The sequence below is a fragment of the Nothobranchius furzeri genome, chromosome 1, assembly GCF_043380555.1.
Source record: "Nothobranchius furzeri strain GRZ-AD chromosome 1, NfurGRZ-RIMD1, whole genome shotgun sequence".
NCBI lineage: Eukaryota > Metazoa > Chordata > Actinopteri > Cyprinodontiformes > Nothobranchiidae > Nothobranchius > Nothobranchius furzeri.
Window position 1 is genome coordinate 43002081 of NC_091741.1, and position 19285 is coordinate 43021365.

The window sequence follows — 19285 nt, forward strand, 5'->3', positions numbered from 1 at the left end:
TGAAGGACCTGGAATCATTTATTAAATCAGGAAACGCATCTCCTCTTCTAAGACATTGTGCCACTTGACACTGATAAGATTTATGTTCACAAGGCTTCCTCTGAGCTCAAATTAGAGCCAACATTTTTAAGGACAAACATTTCTTCGGCAAACTGGGAAATTTCAGGCTCTGTTGTGCGACCATGAGCCGTTGAGTCTGCTACGAAAGAAGATGTACTTCCGTTTATAAGAGTCTGAAACAAAGCACGGGTGTTACCAGGCAATACCCTTCTTCTGCTTGACCTTGCCAGTTTTCTTGGCCACACGTTTAGCTTTCATCTTCTTGGCTTGCCGCTGACTCATCCACGCAGGATACTGTCCATGTTCATCCAACAGAGTTTTCTTGTTTCGTGTCTTGTCCATGTCCATCTTCCCATCTGAAACATAAATGAAAGGAAGAGCTTAAGAAAGCAAGCAGGTATGAAGCAAAAAAAAAATAAATAAATAAATACATTGTTACAATCCACAAAAACGTAAGAAATAACCACCATTCCTCACCATCCTCCTTTTCTTCCTCCATTTCAACATCCATCTTCTTTATCTTGTCAGCCGGCACCACTGTGGCGATGTCCTGTAAGTCAGCCATTTCGGCCTCTCCTTTCTTGTCCAAATTCAGAGCTTGTTTGAGTCGAGCAAGCTCCTTAGGAGCATTTTTCTTTCTCTTCTCCGCTCGCATTTTACGCTTCCATTTGCTCCTGAGGCTTTTAGCCATTTTTAAAGATGCTTTAGAAAAACAAGAAAAAAACGAAGTTAAACATTTGTATAGAATTAATCAAGTAACACCAAAATATTGATCAAGCCTCTCTGTTTCTGTTTTAGTCCTCGTGATTTACTGCTGTACTGAGTTTGCAGTTCAATTCAATTTTAAATTGGCATCAGAAGCTCTTATGTACGATGTTCCACAGGGTTCTATTCTAGTCATGATTTTATTTGTCCATCACCTGCTTCTATTATACAACCCAATCACTACTATACTGATTATATTCAGATTTTAACACTCATCCGTCATTGAGTTTTCCATCAGATAGAGGTGTATGGAATCTACTAAACTCTGGTTAAATGATAACTTTCTCCCAGCTGGAAAATAACAGAGGTTCTCAACATGGTCTCAGATTACGGGCCACTTACGTTTGTTTGCCTCGTACATTCAACCTGCTTTTAAACACTTGTGAGTTTCTTTTCATAGTAATGTGTTATTTTACTCTCCATTCATCTCATTTGTTCATATTTAACTTCAAATAAACCCAACTTGCTTGTAATTCCTTAAAATAACTTAATAATTTTTTAAAAGTTATTTCGAAGTTTTTTAGGTGATAGATGAACGTTTATTTGAAACCAGTCTACTAAATTAAAAGCAAATATGCTAAGAAAACAGTGTTTGAATGTGCTTAGGTCGAGTCTAAACACAATACATTTGGACTAAATACAGTACGACAAGAGTAAATTAAATGCAATACATTGTTATTAGTTTAAAAATTTACTATTTAAACTTTAAGCTGCCATTTAAACCCGTTAAAACTACGCTAGCTAGCTAAACGATACAGTAAATATTTCCCCACTCTACTTGTTACGGCAGTAAAAACCCGCGTTAAACGCTCCCAAACATCACACAGTAATATAACACGTGTATGATTTGATATGATATTATGATATGATAACAACAAAGTGTTACTCACAAATAGCTCAACGTTTTAGCTTAGAACGCGTTGCTCCGTGCACGTGTGTACAGTAAAGAAGCCGTGACGTGATTGGCTGTTAAGGACGATCTGAAGATTGTGACATCTGATTGGCTGGTGATCAAAATCCAGGAAGTTCCGGTCATCTTGTGTAAATAAAATAATGAGAGTTTGTTCGGTAGCATCTGCGATATTACCGACGTAGACTGACATAGTATCATAAATATATTTTAAATTTATTTTCTTAAATGTCTTCTGGTGTCATGAGCAGCTGCTCAAACGGCAGCTTTGGTTCGGATTTTAGCCCTCCGCCGCCCTCCTTATCTCAGATGTTTAACATGTTGGACTCGGCTGCAGAGCTCATGATGGTCCACAGAGACTTCCACGCTGCTTTAGGCACGTGCAACAGAGGTTTGGAGAGTCTCGCGTGCATGGAGTTGGAGGAGAACAGGTTGGTGACATCAAATCACTTCACAGCTGCTATTTTGTGTTGTTAAATTTGAGTTTAATAGCCTGTGTTGTGCGTTTTCCTTCTACAGATGTGAAGAGTTAAAGGCCGCTTTCTGCATGTTGGGTGTTCAGGCGCTGGCTGAGCTTAATCAGTGGCATGGTGTCTTCTCCTGGGTTCTGCAGCAATATGAGCACCTGGAAATCATACCTGCAAAGATAATGCAGACATGGTGAGAGAGAGAGAGAGAGCACACTTGCCTAGATATGTTGAATAGTATGAAAACCGTAAAATCCCAAACCTTTTGACTGAAAAATGTGAATAGAATCATAAATTAGTTATTTGTGATTATATAACAAGCCCTGCATTCAGTTCAAATGAGTTCAAACACAACACAAATTAATATTAATGGATTAGACCCAAGGACCCAAAACACTTTAAAGATAATCCATCATATTCACTCATTCATTCACACGCTGGGGTGACGGTGGGTCAGGGGTCAGTTTCCCTGTAACCAGTGTGTTACCGGTTCAAACCCAGTCTTTGTCCGTCTCTCAGTGTGCCTCAGGGCAGCTGTGGCTAGAATGTAGGTTTTCACCATCAGTGTGTGAATGGGTGATTAACTGACTGACTGCAGTGTAAAGCACTTTGGAGTCCTCTGAATCTGAAAGGTGCTTTTCGAGTCCAGATGATTTATCATTTATTCCCATTGTGGTGGTGATTGTAAACTGCATACCAGCCACAGCCACCCTGAGACAATTTGACAGAGACTAGGCCACTATGTTGCACCACTGGCAGGAAAGGCAGATGAAGTGCCTTGCCCAAGGGCACAACAGCAGCAGCCATCCACATACTCCATCTGAAAAAACTTCTTAGTGTACACATGATCATAAAGAGGAGAAAATATGTGTTAAACTTTGACACCCCCCCCCCCCCAAGACATAATCAGAAATTATAATGTTCTCTACTTTTTGCAGCATTCTCCTTTTCTCCAAGGTGGGCGAGCCTGCTGTGATGCAGGAGGCAACCAGAGTTTGGTTACACTGCTCCTCAAACGGCCAAGCGGCAGGTTTTCGTACTGTCGCAGAGCTTTATCTGCTGCACATTCTTCTGCCTCTTGGACATTTAGAGGAAGCAAGGGAGCTCATTTCAGGTGACGTTGGTAGGACTGCATTCACAGAAGACCAGAGACAAACTGCGCTGGATGTTGTGGAGGAAAAAACACGACAAAATGAGGAATTGTTTTTAAATCCCAGGAGCCCTCCAGACTCTGATGCTGCGGCACGTCCTGCTTCTACTCGAGGTCTAATAGTTCAGCCCTGTTCTTCCTGTGTGTATAATAATATATGACATAATCATAACTGTCTTAATGATTGTGTTCTGCAGGTACTGTAATGCGTAAACTGGAAGCCATGCTGAGGTTTTTGCATAGAAAATGCTTGATGACCGGCTCAGGCTCATTTCCTCTCCGGAAAGTTTTCCTTGCAGCTGTTCTTCTCTACATGCTTTTCCTCCGACTGGATCCAGGTTGGATGAAATTTTCATAGTCATACTTATTTCCTTTATAATGTTTAACAAGAGTAATCTGTGTTTTTCCCTTCAGCCCATCCATCTTCATTCATGTGGATTTCTAAACTTCTTACGCTGATCAGGCAGATGTGGAGAAGCATGTTTGCACCATATTATCAAGCTCTCACGTAGAGCAAAGGCTTGTAAAAGACACTGTTGTAATGTGTTTGATTAATTCATGTAATTCTCTCAAATCTGTTAAAAGCCACTTTTATTCTCTCTTCAACTATTATATTAGCTGTGACTTTATTTCCCCACCAACATATTTTATTACCTGGTTTGTAGTCACCGGTTAATCGACTTACCTGTTCATAAACTCACATTTACTTCACTGACCTATCCGTAAATCCAGACATCAGGATTTCTCTGGTTTTAAGTCACAAATCCAGTTTAGAGTAGAAAATAGTCACAGCCAATAAGAGAAGGCTGCTTCTCATTGGCTGGTCCTCCACAGAGGGGTGAGGGGTGTTGCTTCGGTTGGTCTAGAACAAAACACATATTGCATCATGAATGATAACCCAGGGTTACTGATGTGCCCTTAACCTCAATAAAAAATAAACGCCATGCATGGATTGTTCTTATTTTCTTGTCTTTTAAAGATGTTGGTTACCAATTTAATAATAATACATTTTATTTCAACAGTGCCCTTCTAAACACTCGACACGTTACAGACAGAGATAAAATACACAAAAATAAAAGATAGAACAGCATAAAACAAACAGACGGATTGGAGCAAAGAGAGTAACTATTGGAATGCTAGACGGAACGGGTGGGTTTTGAGTCTGGTTTTAAAGAGAGTGAGGGAATCAATGTTACGGAGGTCAGGAGGGAGTGAGTTCCAGATCTGGGGAGCAGAGCGACTGAAGGCCCTGCTCCCCATAGTGACCAGACAGAAAGGTGGGACAGAGAGGTGGATGGAGGAGGAGGACCTGAGGGAACGGGTTCAGGTTGAAGGATGAAGGAGGTCTGAGAGGTACGGGGGAGCTAGGTTATGGATGGCTTTGAATGTATACAGCAGAATTTTGAATTGGATTCTGGAAGTGACTGGGAGCCAGTGGAGCTGCTGAAGAACAGGGGTGATGTGGTGGAAGGAGGGAGTTCTGGTAATGATGCGGGCTGCCAAGTTCTGGAGAAGTTGGAGTTTATGGAGGGATTTGTGAGGAAGACCGAAGAGAAGAGAGTTGCAGTAGTCAATACGGGAAGTGATTTAGAAGTAAAACCAATCTCTTTAGGATCTGGAATCCAGAGTCTATTTACATAAGGCTGTGTCATCAAACCTAATTCCAGTAATTGTACAGATATAAACTTACAAGCAGAGACGAGCACATGCATGACACCTACATTTATTTACACTTGCACAAAAGCACACACAAACATAAAGACAACAACCTGCACTAACAAAGCATTCACACAGTTCGAGGTTAACCCCGAACTCACCCGTTTAATGATTTTATTATAATTCACATTGATATTTATGCTTAGCCTGCTTTTGGTTTTAGATAAAATGGCTTTAGAATAATATGTTTTTGATCATACTTGCATTTATAGTTATAATAAAATTCAACTAAAAAGAATATTCTACTAATGATTATTGCTTTTGTTTTTTTCTAAAGTGCTTGTTGCATCATCATCAAAGATATTTCTATTTCAGTCTTGTACTTTCTTGTACCTCCTAATTTTTATGACTATTATTTGGTCAAACCTGCTAATATGTGTCTCCTACTTTAGGCATGTATTGTTTGTATGCATATATGAAAACATTCTCATCTACACGTGGGTGGTTTTAATGCCTTATTGGTGAACAAAGTCATTCACGACTTGTTTTCGTTGCTTCCCTGCTCTATCATACCTGATTTTAATCAGCAGGTGATTAAAAGGCTGAGCTAAATCTTTAAATCCAACAAAACAGCTGTTTTTATGCATCTTCTTGCAATCTTTTTAAATAAAATAAAACATTAAGTTTAAAATATTATTATATCGTTATAGCAAATAGCTTTGGTTTTATAAGTAAAATTTTTTAAGCCTGAACAGTGACTCTGCTGCAAAGACATGCTCTTTATTCAACCATAAATTTATCGTGAAATCCGAATACATTAGTATTTTTCCTGTTTAAATGAAAAATATATACATTTTAAAAATGATCTTTTATTGTGTGTGTGGATGTGTGTGTGTGGGAGGGGGGGTAGAGATGTTGGGTATTTGTTGGTCTAGAACTAATAATGTAGTTCTGACATGTTTGATTACAAATTACAAACTACACTGATTAAATTGGGTACCAAATATATGTATGACCTATTTTATTAATAGAAAAATTCTTCAGTTTTATTTTATTATGTATTTACTTTTAACCATTTAAACATTCATTGTGAAATTCAGAAATGTGTTTCCTATATAATTTGTACCTTTAAAAAATAATAACTTATGCCCGATACCTTTGATTAGAAATTACAAAGTAATGCTGGTAAAAATGTATAGCTGAATATATTTATTTGACTTTTTATTTAAAGAAAAACACAGTGGCTGTAGTTTCGCCCCGTTGCCGCTAGAGGGTGTATAATCTGATACGTTCGTAGGCTAATTGCATCTAGCTGCTAAAAGGTCCTAGCCTAATGAACTAGACCAAATTCTTTACAAAGCTAATATATTCACATATATAGGTGGGCTTGCCGGGCTAAAAAGCTCCTGCTTTAGCTCGTTTTTTAAATTTAGTTTAACATAGATAATAAAATAGATGTATTACGTGATTCTAATAATGTCCGGAATTCCAATATTTACTGTTTGAATGCTGTTAAGCATTCAAACTATTGTCTTCTTCTTTTTCTCCTTTCTTTTTTCTCCTTTTTCTCCTTTCTTCTTTTTCTCCTTTCTTCTTTCTTCTTTTTCTCCTTTCTTCTTTCTCCTTTCTCATTTTTCTCCCTTTTCTTTCTCCTTTCTCATTTTTCTCCTTTTTCTTCTGTCACCTTTCTCTTTCTTCTGTCTCCTTCTCCTTCTTCTGTCTCCTTCTCCTGTCTTCTTCTTCTTCTTCTTCTTCCGTACACTTTTTGAACCTTTTCAAGTCCTTCAAATGTTTTACTATTTCAACAATTTTATATCAAAACGTTCAGCTCGTTACGTTCTTTCCGGTTGTTGCTTTTGGCATTGTTATCTTTAAAATTTATCGAGTTATTAAGCTTTTTCTGTGACAAATTTCCCATTGAAATGAATGGGATTGGTCAATTTTCAGCAAATTCCTATCACTTTTTTGACCTAAAACTCTATTGGGTTCCTTTTAACTTAGAGACTTCATTCAAAGTTTAACAAACTCACAAGACTTTCCTGTTTAACGTTTTAAAGAGGCTTTTTGATATCTTTTACAGATTTTCTAAAATCACAGGTAGAAGTTGCGGTACGACTTGAAATTTTCAGAAAAATTCACAAAATTATAATGGGGAAGGATAGGAGTAGTGACCATCCCTTGCTCCATTTCTGGCGTTGTCCCGAGAGAACCGTAGGTCAGATTGAAATGAGACACATGCTGGCTTACAGCTAACGAATATACGTTCGTTTTGAGCTATAATTCATGACCGTACTCCAAACATTGTGGTCGTACGGTTCATTTGTTTGAGAAAATTCAAATTTAAAAAAATGTCTCTCACCACTCTAAACTGAAGATTCCGCACTCTAACTTTTGAACTTCACATCTTCTGTGAACAACCTTTTACTACCCCCAGACCGTTTGGACTACCAAAACCAATTATAACTCAAAAAGTAGGAATTTTCATCGGTTGGACATTTTTATGATTCCTGCCCAATTATTTGCATAATGCAAAAGAAAGTGAATTGGAATGTTTATTATGTGAAGTGCCTTGAGACGACTCTTGTCGTGATTTGGCGCTATATAAATAAACTTGAATTGAATTGAATTGAATTGAAATAATGGTGTAAAATGGATAAAATTAGATAAAATTGTTTTTTAACTAATGACTTCAGTTCAGCTGTCTGTTGTTCTGTCATCGTTCTCACCAGACTTTGTATCGAGTTTCCAGGCTTACCAGCCCTCAAACCTTCAAACCTGACCTAAAGGATATAACCACACTGGCTATTTCCATCACTCCGCGTCTGGGCAACAGATCTTCTCAGCCACGCTCCAGCTCTGCCACCGAACTTGACAGGATGACAGAGTAATGAATGAAAGCCGGCACTTCCTTTTATAGTGTCGGCGTGATGACGTAGGCGGCCACGTTGGTGGCGGGAATGTTGGGAAGTGGAGGCGAGAATGCTGGGAAATGGAGTCAGCTGGAGGAGTTTGTGACATGTTCAAATTTCCTATCTAGTAACATTTTACTTTTCTGTAAATATTCAAGGCATTCATCACTGTTTTGAAGATTTCCCATTAATGAAGTCATTTTGTCTTCGATATTTTGAATTTATGGGAAACCACACATCCCACGGCCGAGCCGGTCGTTTTGATGTAACATTTGTGCGGGTGAACACTGGTTGCTGTGAAATGCTTGTAATAAATATGTCGGAGTCCCCAGGATTCCTGATTCCTATATAAATTGATAAACTAACAGATAGACAGGTTGCCACCATGTCTTGAATAACTAAGCGTGTTGACGCTCCATCTGCGGTAATTGCAGAATAATTTCAGAAGATGTGCGGTGTGAACCAATATTAGATACAAGTAAAGAAGCATTTCAAACAGTATGAACCCTAAAACCTACAGCTTAGCTCCCGTCATGTTGCGGAAAGCCAAATAACATTGAACCTAAATACCTCCGACCAAGGTTGAAGTCAGGCGTGTGAGACCCGAGGGCCGCTGTCCTGCATGTGGATTCACCTGTTCAGCAGCCCATCAACCTCTGCAGAAGCCTGTTAATCACGTGCTGATTCTAATCAGGTGTGTTGAGGGTTGAAACTAAAATGGGCTTGATGCGGCCCTCGATGGACCAGGGTTCCTCACCCCTGGTTTAATCCAAAAAGCAGAAACATGTACCTATAGGGGGAAAGCGTACGAAAGCATGTTGTGCATAAACGATGCTGTGTTGGTCTCTCAGTCACTTCTCTTTGAGACAGGACGTTTGGATGGAGCAAGACTTCAATCAGGGGTGACAGCAGTTGAACTATTTTCTTTTGGACAGTACGAAAAAACCCACACCTACTAATGCAGAGACGGCAAGACCAGCACAGACGTATTTGTTTGCTCTTCCCAGGAAACTAGATGTTTGTGGCGCTGGACTGCCCTGTGCATTTCCAGTAACTTTACACAGTATTGAACTCACTTTATCTCTGACTTTTTCAATTTCCTCATGCTTTGAATGAAGTCTTACCTTTAAATGTTCGAGCAGCTTATATTTTTTTTCCAGCTGTGACTAATGAAACCAGTGACATCATTAAATCTGAAATCTGGACGACAGCTAAATAATGTAGTGAACTTACAAATGGTTAATCTAAGATTTCAAAATTTAAATCCATAAGAGTCAGCTCAGTTGTGAGCTTCTGAATAATCTGAGCGCCTGAGTTTTTACTTTTCTGTAAATTCGCAATGAGCTGATGACAGTTTTTAAAACTGTCCTTTAATAAACTTAGTTTTCCTGTAAGCTCTTGAATGTCCATAACATTTCGGGGTACTGATTCAGACTTACAAAAACTGGGATCTTTCATTCGAGACGTAACATGTTTTAGATGTAGTTCACTTTCACAGAGCAGAGCCTCCATGCACTCCTGAACCTGAACATACATTTTCCACAAAAATAAACAAAAATGGACAAGAGTCTGCTTCTAGACCTGCAGAAAGAGAAGAGCAGAAAAAAATGGGACACACAACAATACATCAAGAGCAAGCTATCACTGCGTTAACCTGATGATGAAATATAAAATCAACATCGTTTAACTGAACAATCACACGATAATAAATCACAGTGCATTTAGTGGCAACGACAGCCTTGAGACAAGTGTTGAACGTGCCCAAGCCCATATTTTTGAGAGCACCATGTGAGCACCTGTGTGTGTACACGTGCTTGTTTATGTAAGGTTTCTCTATAGGAGCGTCCAATAGAGAGTGCGTGTTTTATTTGGATGAGTCTGCTTTGTGAAGGTTGTAGTAACAACTTGTGACCACAAGGGGGCGAAAATAACTTCCAACAATTGAGTTCTCCTATCCTGTTTCCATCCAGATGACCAATAACACACATATCAATTAATTATAAAGAGTATAAATATCCTCTCTGTTTATAATGGTAATCAGCCCTTTTATATATACTTGAATGACGTATATATTAAATGACCCGACTACAAGCAATTGAATGCTTAACAAGAAATTGGTTAGAAATAAATTGTTTTCCCCTGAGTTCATCCATCTTCATTTCTAAACTTCTTCAACTGATCAAACCAATGCGGAGAAATATGTTTGCACCATATTTTGAAGCTCTCTCTTAAAACGAAGGCTTGTGTGCTTTTTAAGTGAAATAAACTTATTTTTAAAATACTTGAATTGACTACAATCAAAGATTTGAACTCTGCCCTGCTGCTCAATTAGCGTCCAAAGCAGAACTCAACTTCCGCCAGTCCTTCACAATAAGAGTCCCGAATATACGTACCTTTAATTATTTACTAGTAGAATGTGATATATATATATATATAACATTTATCTAGGCTTCATGTTTTAAGTTTTGCTTGTTTTTCTCTTCCTCGCATCATTTTAAGAGGGTTGTTCTGTGGTCATAATGATATGGCTAGTTGATGTTAGGTTTCGATTTCAGTAAAGCGAACAGAAACGAAAGCTAGGCAGATGGGAGGATGTTTACTGTTGGATCAGCTGTAGCCCAGGTGCTCATCTGATCTGAACCAAGAACATCAGGTGTGGATCAACTGATCTTCTCGAACTCTTCCCAGATGTTCTGTGGGTATCTGTCACCGCGGTGGGCATCTCTGAGACACATACAGCTCAGTAAGTAAATCCTCTTGGAAGCTTTATTTCATCTGTTTACTATTTTTATGATGCAGGAACCAGGTTCTGTAAGTTATTACAGACGGTTTTGTCAATTTCACTCTGAATTCTAGTTACTTTCTGCATTCTTAAATAAATCCGTTGTTATTTAAAATTGGCTATGTTATAGGAAATAAACAGTGAGCCATCACCAATATCAGGCTTATTTTGCAATTGATAAAAATAGATTATGTAGTGGGGAATTTTTCTAGTTCAAAGTTAAAAACATGTTTTATGTAGTAATATTTGCTTTTGGAAAGTGTTCGCTCCTTGAAATAACTTTAGTGAATACAAATTGTAGTTTACAAAATTATGATTTATTTTATGAAAGAAAAAAGCTATTCAAACTAACCTGGCTCTTGCTAACCACAAATAACCACGTGATTATTAACATATTTCGGAAGGCCAGGTTTTGTTTCACTTGTCACAACTAGATCCGATTGAAAGAGTACTTGAACATAAGTTTCTTGGTGTGATTTTAGATGATAAACTAAACTGGAAATCTCATATGAATCATATATGTAACAAAATTTCAAGAAGTGTTTCAATCTTAAGTAAAGTAAAAAAAACATTCTGGACCACAAAGCACTCCACATTCTCTATTGTTCCCTGATTGCACCGTATTTCCATTACTGTGCAGAGGTTTGGGGCAATACCTACAAATGTTCGCTATCATCAATCTTTATATTACAAAAATGGGCAATACGGATAATCCATAAAACTGGTTATAGAGATCATACGAATCCTCTATTCTTAAAAGCTAAAATTCTAAAATTCACAGATCTAGTTCATTTTCTCACTGCTCAAATTATGTATAAAGCAATAAATAAATTGCTTCCTGACAATATTCTAAAACTGTTTACTATAAAGGAGCATGGATATAATTTGAGAGGGGAGTTAATTTTACAACATCCTTGTATCCGAACAACATTAAAAAGTTTTTGCATCTCTGTTTGTGGAGTGAAGCTGTGGAACAGACTAGGTAAAGATATGAAGCAATGTCCGAGCATGGTGCAGTTTATAAAGCGGTTTAAGGATATGGTTTTTGCAGGGTACAGGGAGGAGGTAGAGACTTGATAGGGTGTTCTCGTTGAGAATTTATTTTTATTTTTATTTTTTCTTTACTTTTTTTTGCAGGGGCACGGGTATGATGGTATGTGTATATATATCTGTAGGTTGTGTATACTATGAAGTGTTACTGGGGTTACTGAAATTGTGAATAGGTGTGTATGTGCATGTATGTAGATAGAAACATATATGTATGTGTATATGTAGGTATATCTATTTATTACTAGATAATGGAAAAGGGGTGGGATTAAATAAGCTTATGCTTCTTCCTGCTCCTTTTTGAACATGAAGGTTATTAGTTGTGACTGCTCGGTTTTTTTCTGTTTGTTTTGAGGTACTTATTAGTCTCTTTGAATTCTACATTGTACTTTTTTTTTTTTTGCTTTGTTGTTTGTGTTTTTTTACATGTTCAAATAAAGATTTGAATTTGAATTTGACCTGTACAAGTGTGACATCACTAGAACCTGTCTGACAACATGAGGTCCCACACTGAAGAACAATTATCAGAATGCCTGAGTCTGTGGGGCCTCACTTGATTAAGGTTAAGGTCAGAGGTCGTGATTCACAGCAGCAGTCAGACATGGTGGTGGTGGTGTGATGGTCTGTGTTGGGTCTGCTTCAGGGTTAAGGTTTACCACCACATTATCACCAGGGGTGCTACAACCAGGTATTATGCTTGGGGGTAGTTTTTGTCTCTTAATAGATGAAGTCATCATTGTAAACGTGTCCTGTTGGTCTGTTACAGGAATGAGAGGCCTAACTAACTACCGTCTGTCCTGCTGTGTGAACTCTATGCTGCAGACGCTTGCTGCTACCTGGGAACTAGCAGTGATTCTAGAAAAGTAAGCACATTGAGTAATCTAATCCTTAAAATGCATCTGAAGGTGTGGAATACTGAAAAACATTTGAACGATTATTTCTGATTATAATCGGTCTCTAAGGTTTTCATGCAGGCTGAACATGAAAACAGTCTCCTCCACCTATTTCCTGCGTTAGATTCTGACAGAAAATAGACGGTGAAACTCTAGAATTTGAAAATCCTGACAGATCTACGTCACGCTGTCACCTACGTTTATGGACTCGCCCATCTTGACTCACGACGGGGAAGGTTGTTGTTGGTTTAACGTCCAGGAAACAGCAGAGGACTTCTCAACTAGTAGAAGCTAGCTGTTAGCATTAGCAACAACACCACACAGAAAAACTCTTCAACGCTTGTCTTATTTGTGGAGATAAAACATCAGCCTTGCAAAGTAAACAGAGTCAGTGGTAGAGTTGTGTTGCTGTTATCTAGTCTGAGGCGAGATGTCCAAATATCAGGAAATAAAACTCAAAAATCTGCTGTCTGAGGCCCAGTCCCAATACCCGCCCTCCCAGTGCATGGGGTGTCCCGATTCTCAAGTGCAGAAGTGGATCAAGCCCCTTTTGCACCCTTGATCCACACGTCACCCACGTTCGCATCATTAGGGTGACCAGACGTCCCGCTTTGTGCAGATAGCATTACCATTACTTTTCACACATCTAGCAAATTGAGACTTATGCACCGCATTATTGGCAGTCTCGCATTTCGAGTTTCAATTTTGCATAAACTGCGTGGAGAAAGCTGCCTGTTGCTGTCAAACTAGGAGGCGGGACTTTAACGCAGGTCCAGAGCATGCACACGAACCACCCAAACAGAAGCGTCGGTGAGCACGGCAGGTAGATGAGCACGGTGGAGAAAATGCTGTCAGAATAAAGACTTGTGGGTTAAAAGGGTTCAGATAGACTCTTGATAGTGTCCATGTGATGTTTCTCAGAGTAATACTACTAGAGACCACATGCAAATGTATTGATTGAGTGTTCGACACCGTGATAAAAACACACAATATTAAAACCACTTTCAGGTGTAGCAGATTCATAATATTTTCCACCTGGAAATACTGTAAATGATTGCATGTCAGGTGCTGAAGAGAAAACTGTGTTTGTGAATTTGACCAGGTGGCAAGTGGCTGGTTCAGGAGCAGATGATTGTAACATCCCCCTGCAGCTGAAGAAAGTACTCACGGCCATGCAGAGCGACGCAACTCAACCTGCTCCACATCGCGACTTCCTCCACTGCCTGGACAGAAACTCCATCAGATGTAAAAACAAAAAAACTTTACTAAGCAAACTTTTCTGATTGATTGCAGCTTCTGACAGCCTTGTGTTGCAGTAAACATTCAGCACGACGCAGATGAGATTTTCCTCTCCATTCTGGGCTTAGTTCGGCAGCAGATGGACGACAGAGTTCTGGTTGGTGTTCTCAGATGTTTTTTTTATTTATTCCTTTATTTATTGGGTGTTTGTCAATATTTTTCCTATTAGGAAGCTGCAACAATACCATAACATACCAAACACTAAAACATTTCTCTTTCAGGCTCTTGAAATTGAGAATCTGTACAAGATCTCAGTGGAGACGCAGCTGCAGTGCTTGGAGTGTGACTTGGTTCAAACTCGGAGCAGCTTCCTGCTCAGCCTGCCTTTACACATAAAAGAAGATGAAAACTCTCTGGTGAGTTTAATTTCAAAACGAGGAATTTCAGACTCACAAAGACTGAAACTTCAAAGTTCAGCAAGATCCTCAGGCTTCTATCAGCTCTAGCTCTGAACTTTTCCAGGAAAATTGCATGGCTTCGTTTTTTGAGCATCAGGAGCTGAGGGGGACCAACAGCTGCTATTGTACACATTGTGAGACCAGGAACCCATCCAGACAGGTGAGGGTTGGTCCCCAACTTCAACAGCCAAATAATTTATGCATTTATTAAAGTTGTTAATCTGCCAACAAGTTAGGCTTTGAACTCAACCACGATCACAGACCCTGACTGCTATGCAGGAAATACTTTGGGTAGCAGTAGCTCAACAGGTTGAGCGGGTTGTCCAGTAATCGGAAGGTTGCAGGATAGATCCCGGCTCAGGACAGAGAATTCTGCTGTTGTGTCCTTGGGCAAGACATTTAACCTACCTTGCCTGCTGGCGGTGGTCGGCAGCCTCACCTCTGTCAGTGCGCCCCAGGGCAGTTGTGGCTTCATCGTAGCTCATCACCATCAGTGTGTGAATGTGTTTGTGAATGGATGAATGATACACTGTAGTAGGGTTGTCACGGTGTGAAAATTTAATCTCACGGTTATTGTGACCAAAACTATCACGGTTTTCGGTATTATCGCAGTATTTTTTTTAACGTGTTACATTTTCAGACAACTAAATAAACCCTGTATGTCAGGAAAATATTGTCCTCAGTTTGTGTCTAAATTTTGCCCAAAATTTGTTATTTTGTAATTATGTTGTTTGTTTACATTTTTCCCCTTTAAAATACCGATATTTGCCCATAACTTCTTATTTTTTGTCTGTTTGATGTCATCATTTTAAAAATATTAGATCAGATGATAGTCAGTACTCAAGTAGCCTTCTAATCAGATACTTTTTTGACCCTTACTTGAGTAATAAACCCTATATCAGGAAAATATTGTCCTCGGTTTGTGTCCTTCCAGTGAGCTTTGCAGATGTGGGAAAATGTCATCAGGCAGTAATCATTGTTAAATTCATAATTATTCTCGGAGAGAGACCAACTCTCATCTGCCCCTGGGAGCCCCGTAATGCATAGCGTCATTTCAACATGGGGGTGTCCGCGACACGGTTTATATGCAGGTAGCGGCGCTGCGGCTGCTTTATATAGCCACTCGTTGCTTTCTCCCTCAACCCAAATCCTCGGATCACGCATTTTAGCTAAAACGCTAACGTTAGCTTGCCTTGCGTTGACTGTAGAGTTGTGGGTGATGGTCACGCAGATGTGTCATGAGATTTGAAGTGTTGCTGCCTTTCACAGACACTTTTTCTGCACGTGCTGCAAGCAGGATAGCCGTCTTCTATCATCTGTCCCTCGGCATTCTTCAAATATCCAAAAAGATGCCCGTACTTCCCACTTTGTCTTCTTTGAGGGATAAAAAATATCCTGAGCGCTGCCGTCTCCTCCTTTGGCCATTATTTTAGCTTTAGGTTCAAGAAAGTTTTGGTTGTAAACAACAAAGTGCACATGTGCCGCCGCAACTTCAGCAGATGATACGGTGGCTGATAAGGGTCACCGCGCCTACACCGCAGCCACGGTAATCCATCGAGATAATGTATTTTTTTAAAAAACAAGACGGTTATTATTATTGTCAACTTTTTTACCAGGGTTTACTGCTACACCGGTTACCGTGACAACCCTACACTGTAGTATAAAGCGCTTTGGAGCCCTTACTCTGAATAACTCTAATAACCTCTGAAATTTGTCTTTTCAGGGTCTTAAACTCAACTCCCTGCCTCAAATCTTGTGCATCCAGTTGAAACGCTTCAGAAACAGGAGAGGTTCGACCCAAAAACTGGAGTGTACGGTTACTTTCCCAGAGAACGTTGACTTCTCTGAGATTCTCATAGAAGCATTCTCTGCAAGCTTTTCTCAGGTAACTTTATTTTCCTCTTTTGTGTGTCTGGATGTTGAAACTTTTGTCTAAAAATGTATGTGCCCTCTCAGAAAGAGTGCAAGTACACTCTGTATGCGGTGGTAGTGCACTGTGGCTGCGCTGCGTTTGGACACTACACTGCTTTTGTACGTCACAAGGTCAACCAGCAGTGGTACTATGCAGATGACAGCCATGTTCAACAGGTATGTTCAGCCAAAAGTTGGACTCATTCGATCAAAGGTTATTTAATGAAATATGACATGATTAATTCTAATTCAAGCTAAAAACATTTCGGTGTTCTTTAGTATTACGGTAAAATATTTTCAAGCTGTGCAGATTTAAAGGGACTTTACGGAGTTTTGAATTTTTATGCTCGCGATTGCCCCCTCAGGCCAAAAGCGTAACGGCAGCTTCAATAGTAGGCTCGTGCACGAGGCGTGCATGCTGTACGTGCACACTCCTTAACGAAAATAACAGCTGAGACAGTCTCGTGTGTGTGTGTGTGTGTGTGTGTGTGTGTGTGTGGCCCGGAGGACAGGAGAACGCGCAGCTAATTAATTAAATAATTTGGTTCTGTACCTTTCTCTTCAGCACAGCCGACAAAGGTTTATGATGGGTCAGTCCTCCTGCATGCTCAGATCATTCGCCGCCGTTCGGCGAGTCTCAAATAAAAATTTGGTCATCTTACTGTAAAAAAATATATCATTATTGTAAAAAAGAAACTCTAAATTAACTACGTTAATAACCAGAATCGAATCGGGGTCTTCTGCATGACAGTCCAACATCTTACTATATTGCTAAAGCACCAGTGACATTCTTTGTGTCTGTAACATTTATATCCTTGATGACAGCTAAAACAACGTTCAAAGAACGGTTCGGAGCGAAAATGGCTATTTTGTTGCTAATTTGCAGGAAATATCAAGAAGAAAGTTCTACAGAAAGTAGCTAAGGGTCCTCAGAAATGTAGCTAGCTTTGTCACTAGGCGTTAGGAACAGCGACAAAGTGGCACTGCCTCTCTCTCTGCTGCTAAAGCTACGGATAGCAAATGCTACGAGCTATGCCTGAGCGTGAACGCGCATGAAGCAGCCTGCTCGACCCGAGCAGCTCTCTTTTTCTGTGATTTTACAGAAAAACAGGCAATCACAGTAAAAATGCCAGGGCTCATTCTACAGGACCAGGGCATTGCAGGAGAATGTATGAAGAAAAAATGTATTATTTCTATACATGTTTTGGCTGTCAAACTTCCATAATGCCCCTTTAAAGCAAAAAATCTTGTAAGCAGACATTTGAATGATTCCTCAGATCAGAAACATGGCAAAAAACAAGATCACCAATATAGACTCTTTACATTTTTTCTTTAAACAGTCTGAATGTTACAAAATTATTTTTGGTTTTTGAATTTTCTTAAAATTATATTTGTCTCAAAACTCAAAGGTGTCATGGAGAGAGGTGCAGACAGCATACGGCAGGCTTGACAGGTAACTAGCTCATCAGTTTGTGTTCCAGTGCCATCTTTTGTGGAGTATTAAAGATGTGATTCACTGATAAAACATTTTTTAACTCATTCACTTGCGTTTTTTTTTTACTGTGTGGGCGTTGGAACAAGCCCCCGCGCCGATAGAACAAACATCTCAGCTCTAAAGCCGATCTTCATCCGCATATGTCACACGTCACGTGATCAGGAAGCAGAACATCCATGTGTTAGGAGATCGTTCTGTGACTCTTAAAAAAACAGTAAAAACGGTGAGAAACGCTGGCAGCGAAGGCCTTCAGCGATCAGGAAACGGCCGGCAGTGAATGAGTTAATTATTGTTTCTGATTATAATCAGTCACTCTGGGTTTTTCATGCAGGCTGAACATGAAAATAGTCTCCTACACCTATCTCCTGCATTACCTTCTGATAAAAAAATAGACGGTGAAACAGATTAGAAAATCCTGACAAATCTACATCACACTGTCACTTAACATTCATGGGCTCACTCATCTTGGCTCACGACGGGGAAGGCTGTTGTTGGTTTAACGTCCAGGAAACAGCAGAGATTGTTTTGGCTAGGAGAAGCTAACTGTTAGCATTAGAAACTCCACCACACAGCAGAACTCATTTAGGCTCGTGTTATTTGTGGAGATAAAACATCAGCATTTCAAAGCAAGCGGTCAGGGGTAGAATTGTGTTGCTGTTAGCCAATCAGAGGTGAGATGTCCACATGTCAGGAAATAAGACTCCAAATCCTGCCGTCAGAGCTGAACTCTGATGTGGCTCACTTCTAGTCTCTGAAACAGGCACACCAGAGCTTCTTTTCCCCAGAGTACGACTTCCAAGAAATTAGAGACCACTGCAAATGTATTGACTGAATGAGTGAATCACACCTTAATGTGCTCCTCTAAAAATGATTTAAAAAATGGTGACCATAATAAAGACAGACCTGTCAAGTGTGATCATTTTTATTGTGAGCCATATGTATATGAAAACATTTCATTTGGGTGTGAAAAATAAATTGCAAGAACACATAAATATCATGCCATGATTTCAAAAGCTTCATTTGAAACAAAAACATTTTGTTGATGTGATGTGACGAAATGTTATTATGGCTGGATTTTATTTTGACGGGTACAGTAATATGCCTCTGTACATTTTTCATCAGCCTGAAGACCCCCTTTAAAACAACAGCTTTCAGTGATTATTTAGCAACAAAAACATTTTACCTTTATGTTTTTTCCCGCATAAACCAGCTACCAGTCGCTTTAAGAGATCTTAATTATAACTTTTAAAGCCCTAAAAGCTTAACTCTGGCTGACATCATGGAGCTTTTATCCTCCTCCTCCTTGCAGAAACAGCTTTAGATCTTTACACAAAGCCTTATTGTCTGCTCCTCGGTCAAGATTAAAGTCTGAAGGTGACCGTGTTTTTGCCAGAAGGGCTCTTAAACTTTTGAACCTCTAAACAGAGGAAATCCTCCTCATCTGTTATATTGTCTTGTCTTTAAATAACAAACAGGTTTTTATTTTTTTTAGAGAGACATGTTTTATTTTGTTATCCTGTTTTAGTGTCTTTCTTTCTGAGAA

At 39.4% G+C, this 19285-nt stretch overlaps 3 protein-coding genes across 4 annotated transcripts in view; 2 read left to right on the forward strand and 1 right to left on the reverse strand.

Annotated features, from left to right (window-relative positions):
- Positions 1-1823, reverse strand: llph (LLP homolog, long-term synaptic facilitation factor). Its single transcript, XM_015960655.3, has 3 exons — positions 1716-1823; positions 538-762; positions 1-416 (listed from the first exon to the last, which is right to left on the reverse strand). Exons 2-3 carry the CDS (start codon positions 749-751, stop codon positions 253-255), a joined length of 378 nt encoding a protein of 125 aa, XP_015816141.3. The 5' UTR covers positions 752-762; positions 1716-1823; the 3' UTR covers positions 1-252.
- A 10-nt stretch (positions 1824-1833) lies between these two features.
- Positions 1834-4296, forward strand: pex26 (peroxisomal biogenesis factor 26). The gene is made up of 5 exons (XM_015960641.3): positions 1834-2166; positions 2255-2395; positions 3141-3466; positions 3550-3690; positions 3767-4296. The coding sequence occupies exons 1-5, from the start codon at positions 1964-1966 to the stop codon at positions 3862-3864; spliced, it is 909 nt and encodes a 302-aa protein (XP_015816127.3). The 5' UTR covers positions 1834-1963; the 3' UTR covers positions 3865-4296.
- Positions 4297-10476: 6180 nt separating this feature from the next.
- LOC107386289 (ubiquitin specific peptidase 18) overlaps positions 10477-19285 on the forward strand; it is a 9134-nt gene continuing 325 nt past the window's right edge. The window contains exons 1-9 of one of the 2 annotated variants that reach the window (XM_015960597.3): positions 10477-10660; positions 12513-12609; positions 13742-13884; positions 13956-14035; positions 14160-14294; positions 14401-14496; positions 16060-16221; positions 16293-16424; positions 17657-17700. In XM_015960597.3, the coding sequence (XP_015816083.3) occupies positions 10606-10660; positions 12513-12609; positions 13742-13884; positions 13956-14035; positions 14160-14294; positions 14401-14496; positions 16060-16221; positions 16293-16424; positions 17657-17700 (944 nt within the window). In that variant the 5' untranslated portion in view covers positions 10477-10605. The remainder of the gene's footprint in view (positions 10661-12512; positions 12610-13741; positions 13885-13955; positions 14036-14159; positions 14295-14400; positions 14497-16059; positions 16222-16292; positions 16425-17656; positions 17701-19285) is intronic. The other variant, XM_070548225.1, reaches the window with a different exon arrangement.

Bases quoted from the DNA above. Each gene is read 5' to 3' on its own strand.
- pex26 (XM_015960641.3), top strand. From the start codon at position 1,964: ATGTCTTCTGGTGTCATGAGCAGCTGCTCAAACGGCAGCTTTGGTTCG. The intron at 2,396-3,140 runs GTGAGAGAGAGA...TACTTTTTGCAG, and splicing joins GCAAAGATAATGCAGACATG to CATTCTCCTTTTCTCCAAGG. The intron at 3,691-3,766 runs GTTGGATGAAAT...TTTTCCCTTCAG, and splicing joins TTTCCTCCGACTGGATCCAG to CCCATCCATCTTCATTCATG.
- llph (XM_015960655.3), bottom strand. From the start codon at position 751: ATGGCTAAAAGCCTCAGGAGCAAATGGAAGCGTAAAATGCGAGCGGAG. The intron at 417-537 runs GTGAGGAATGGT...TTTATGTTTCAG, and splicing joins GGAGGAAGAAAAGGAGGATG to ATGGGAAGATGGACATGGAC.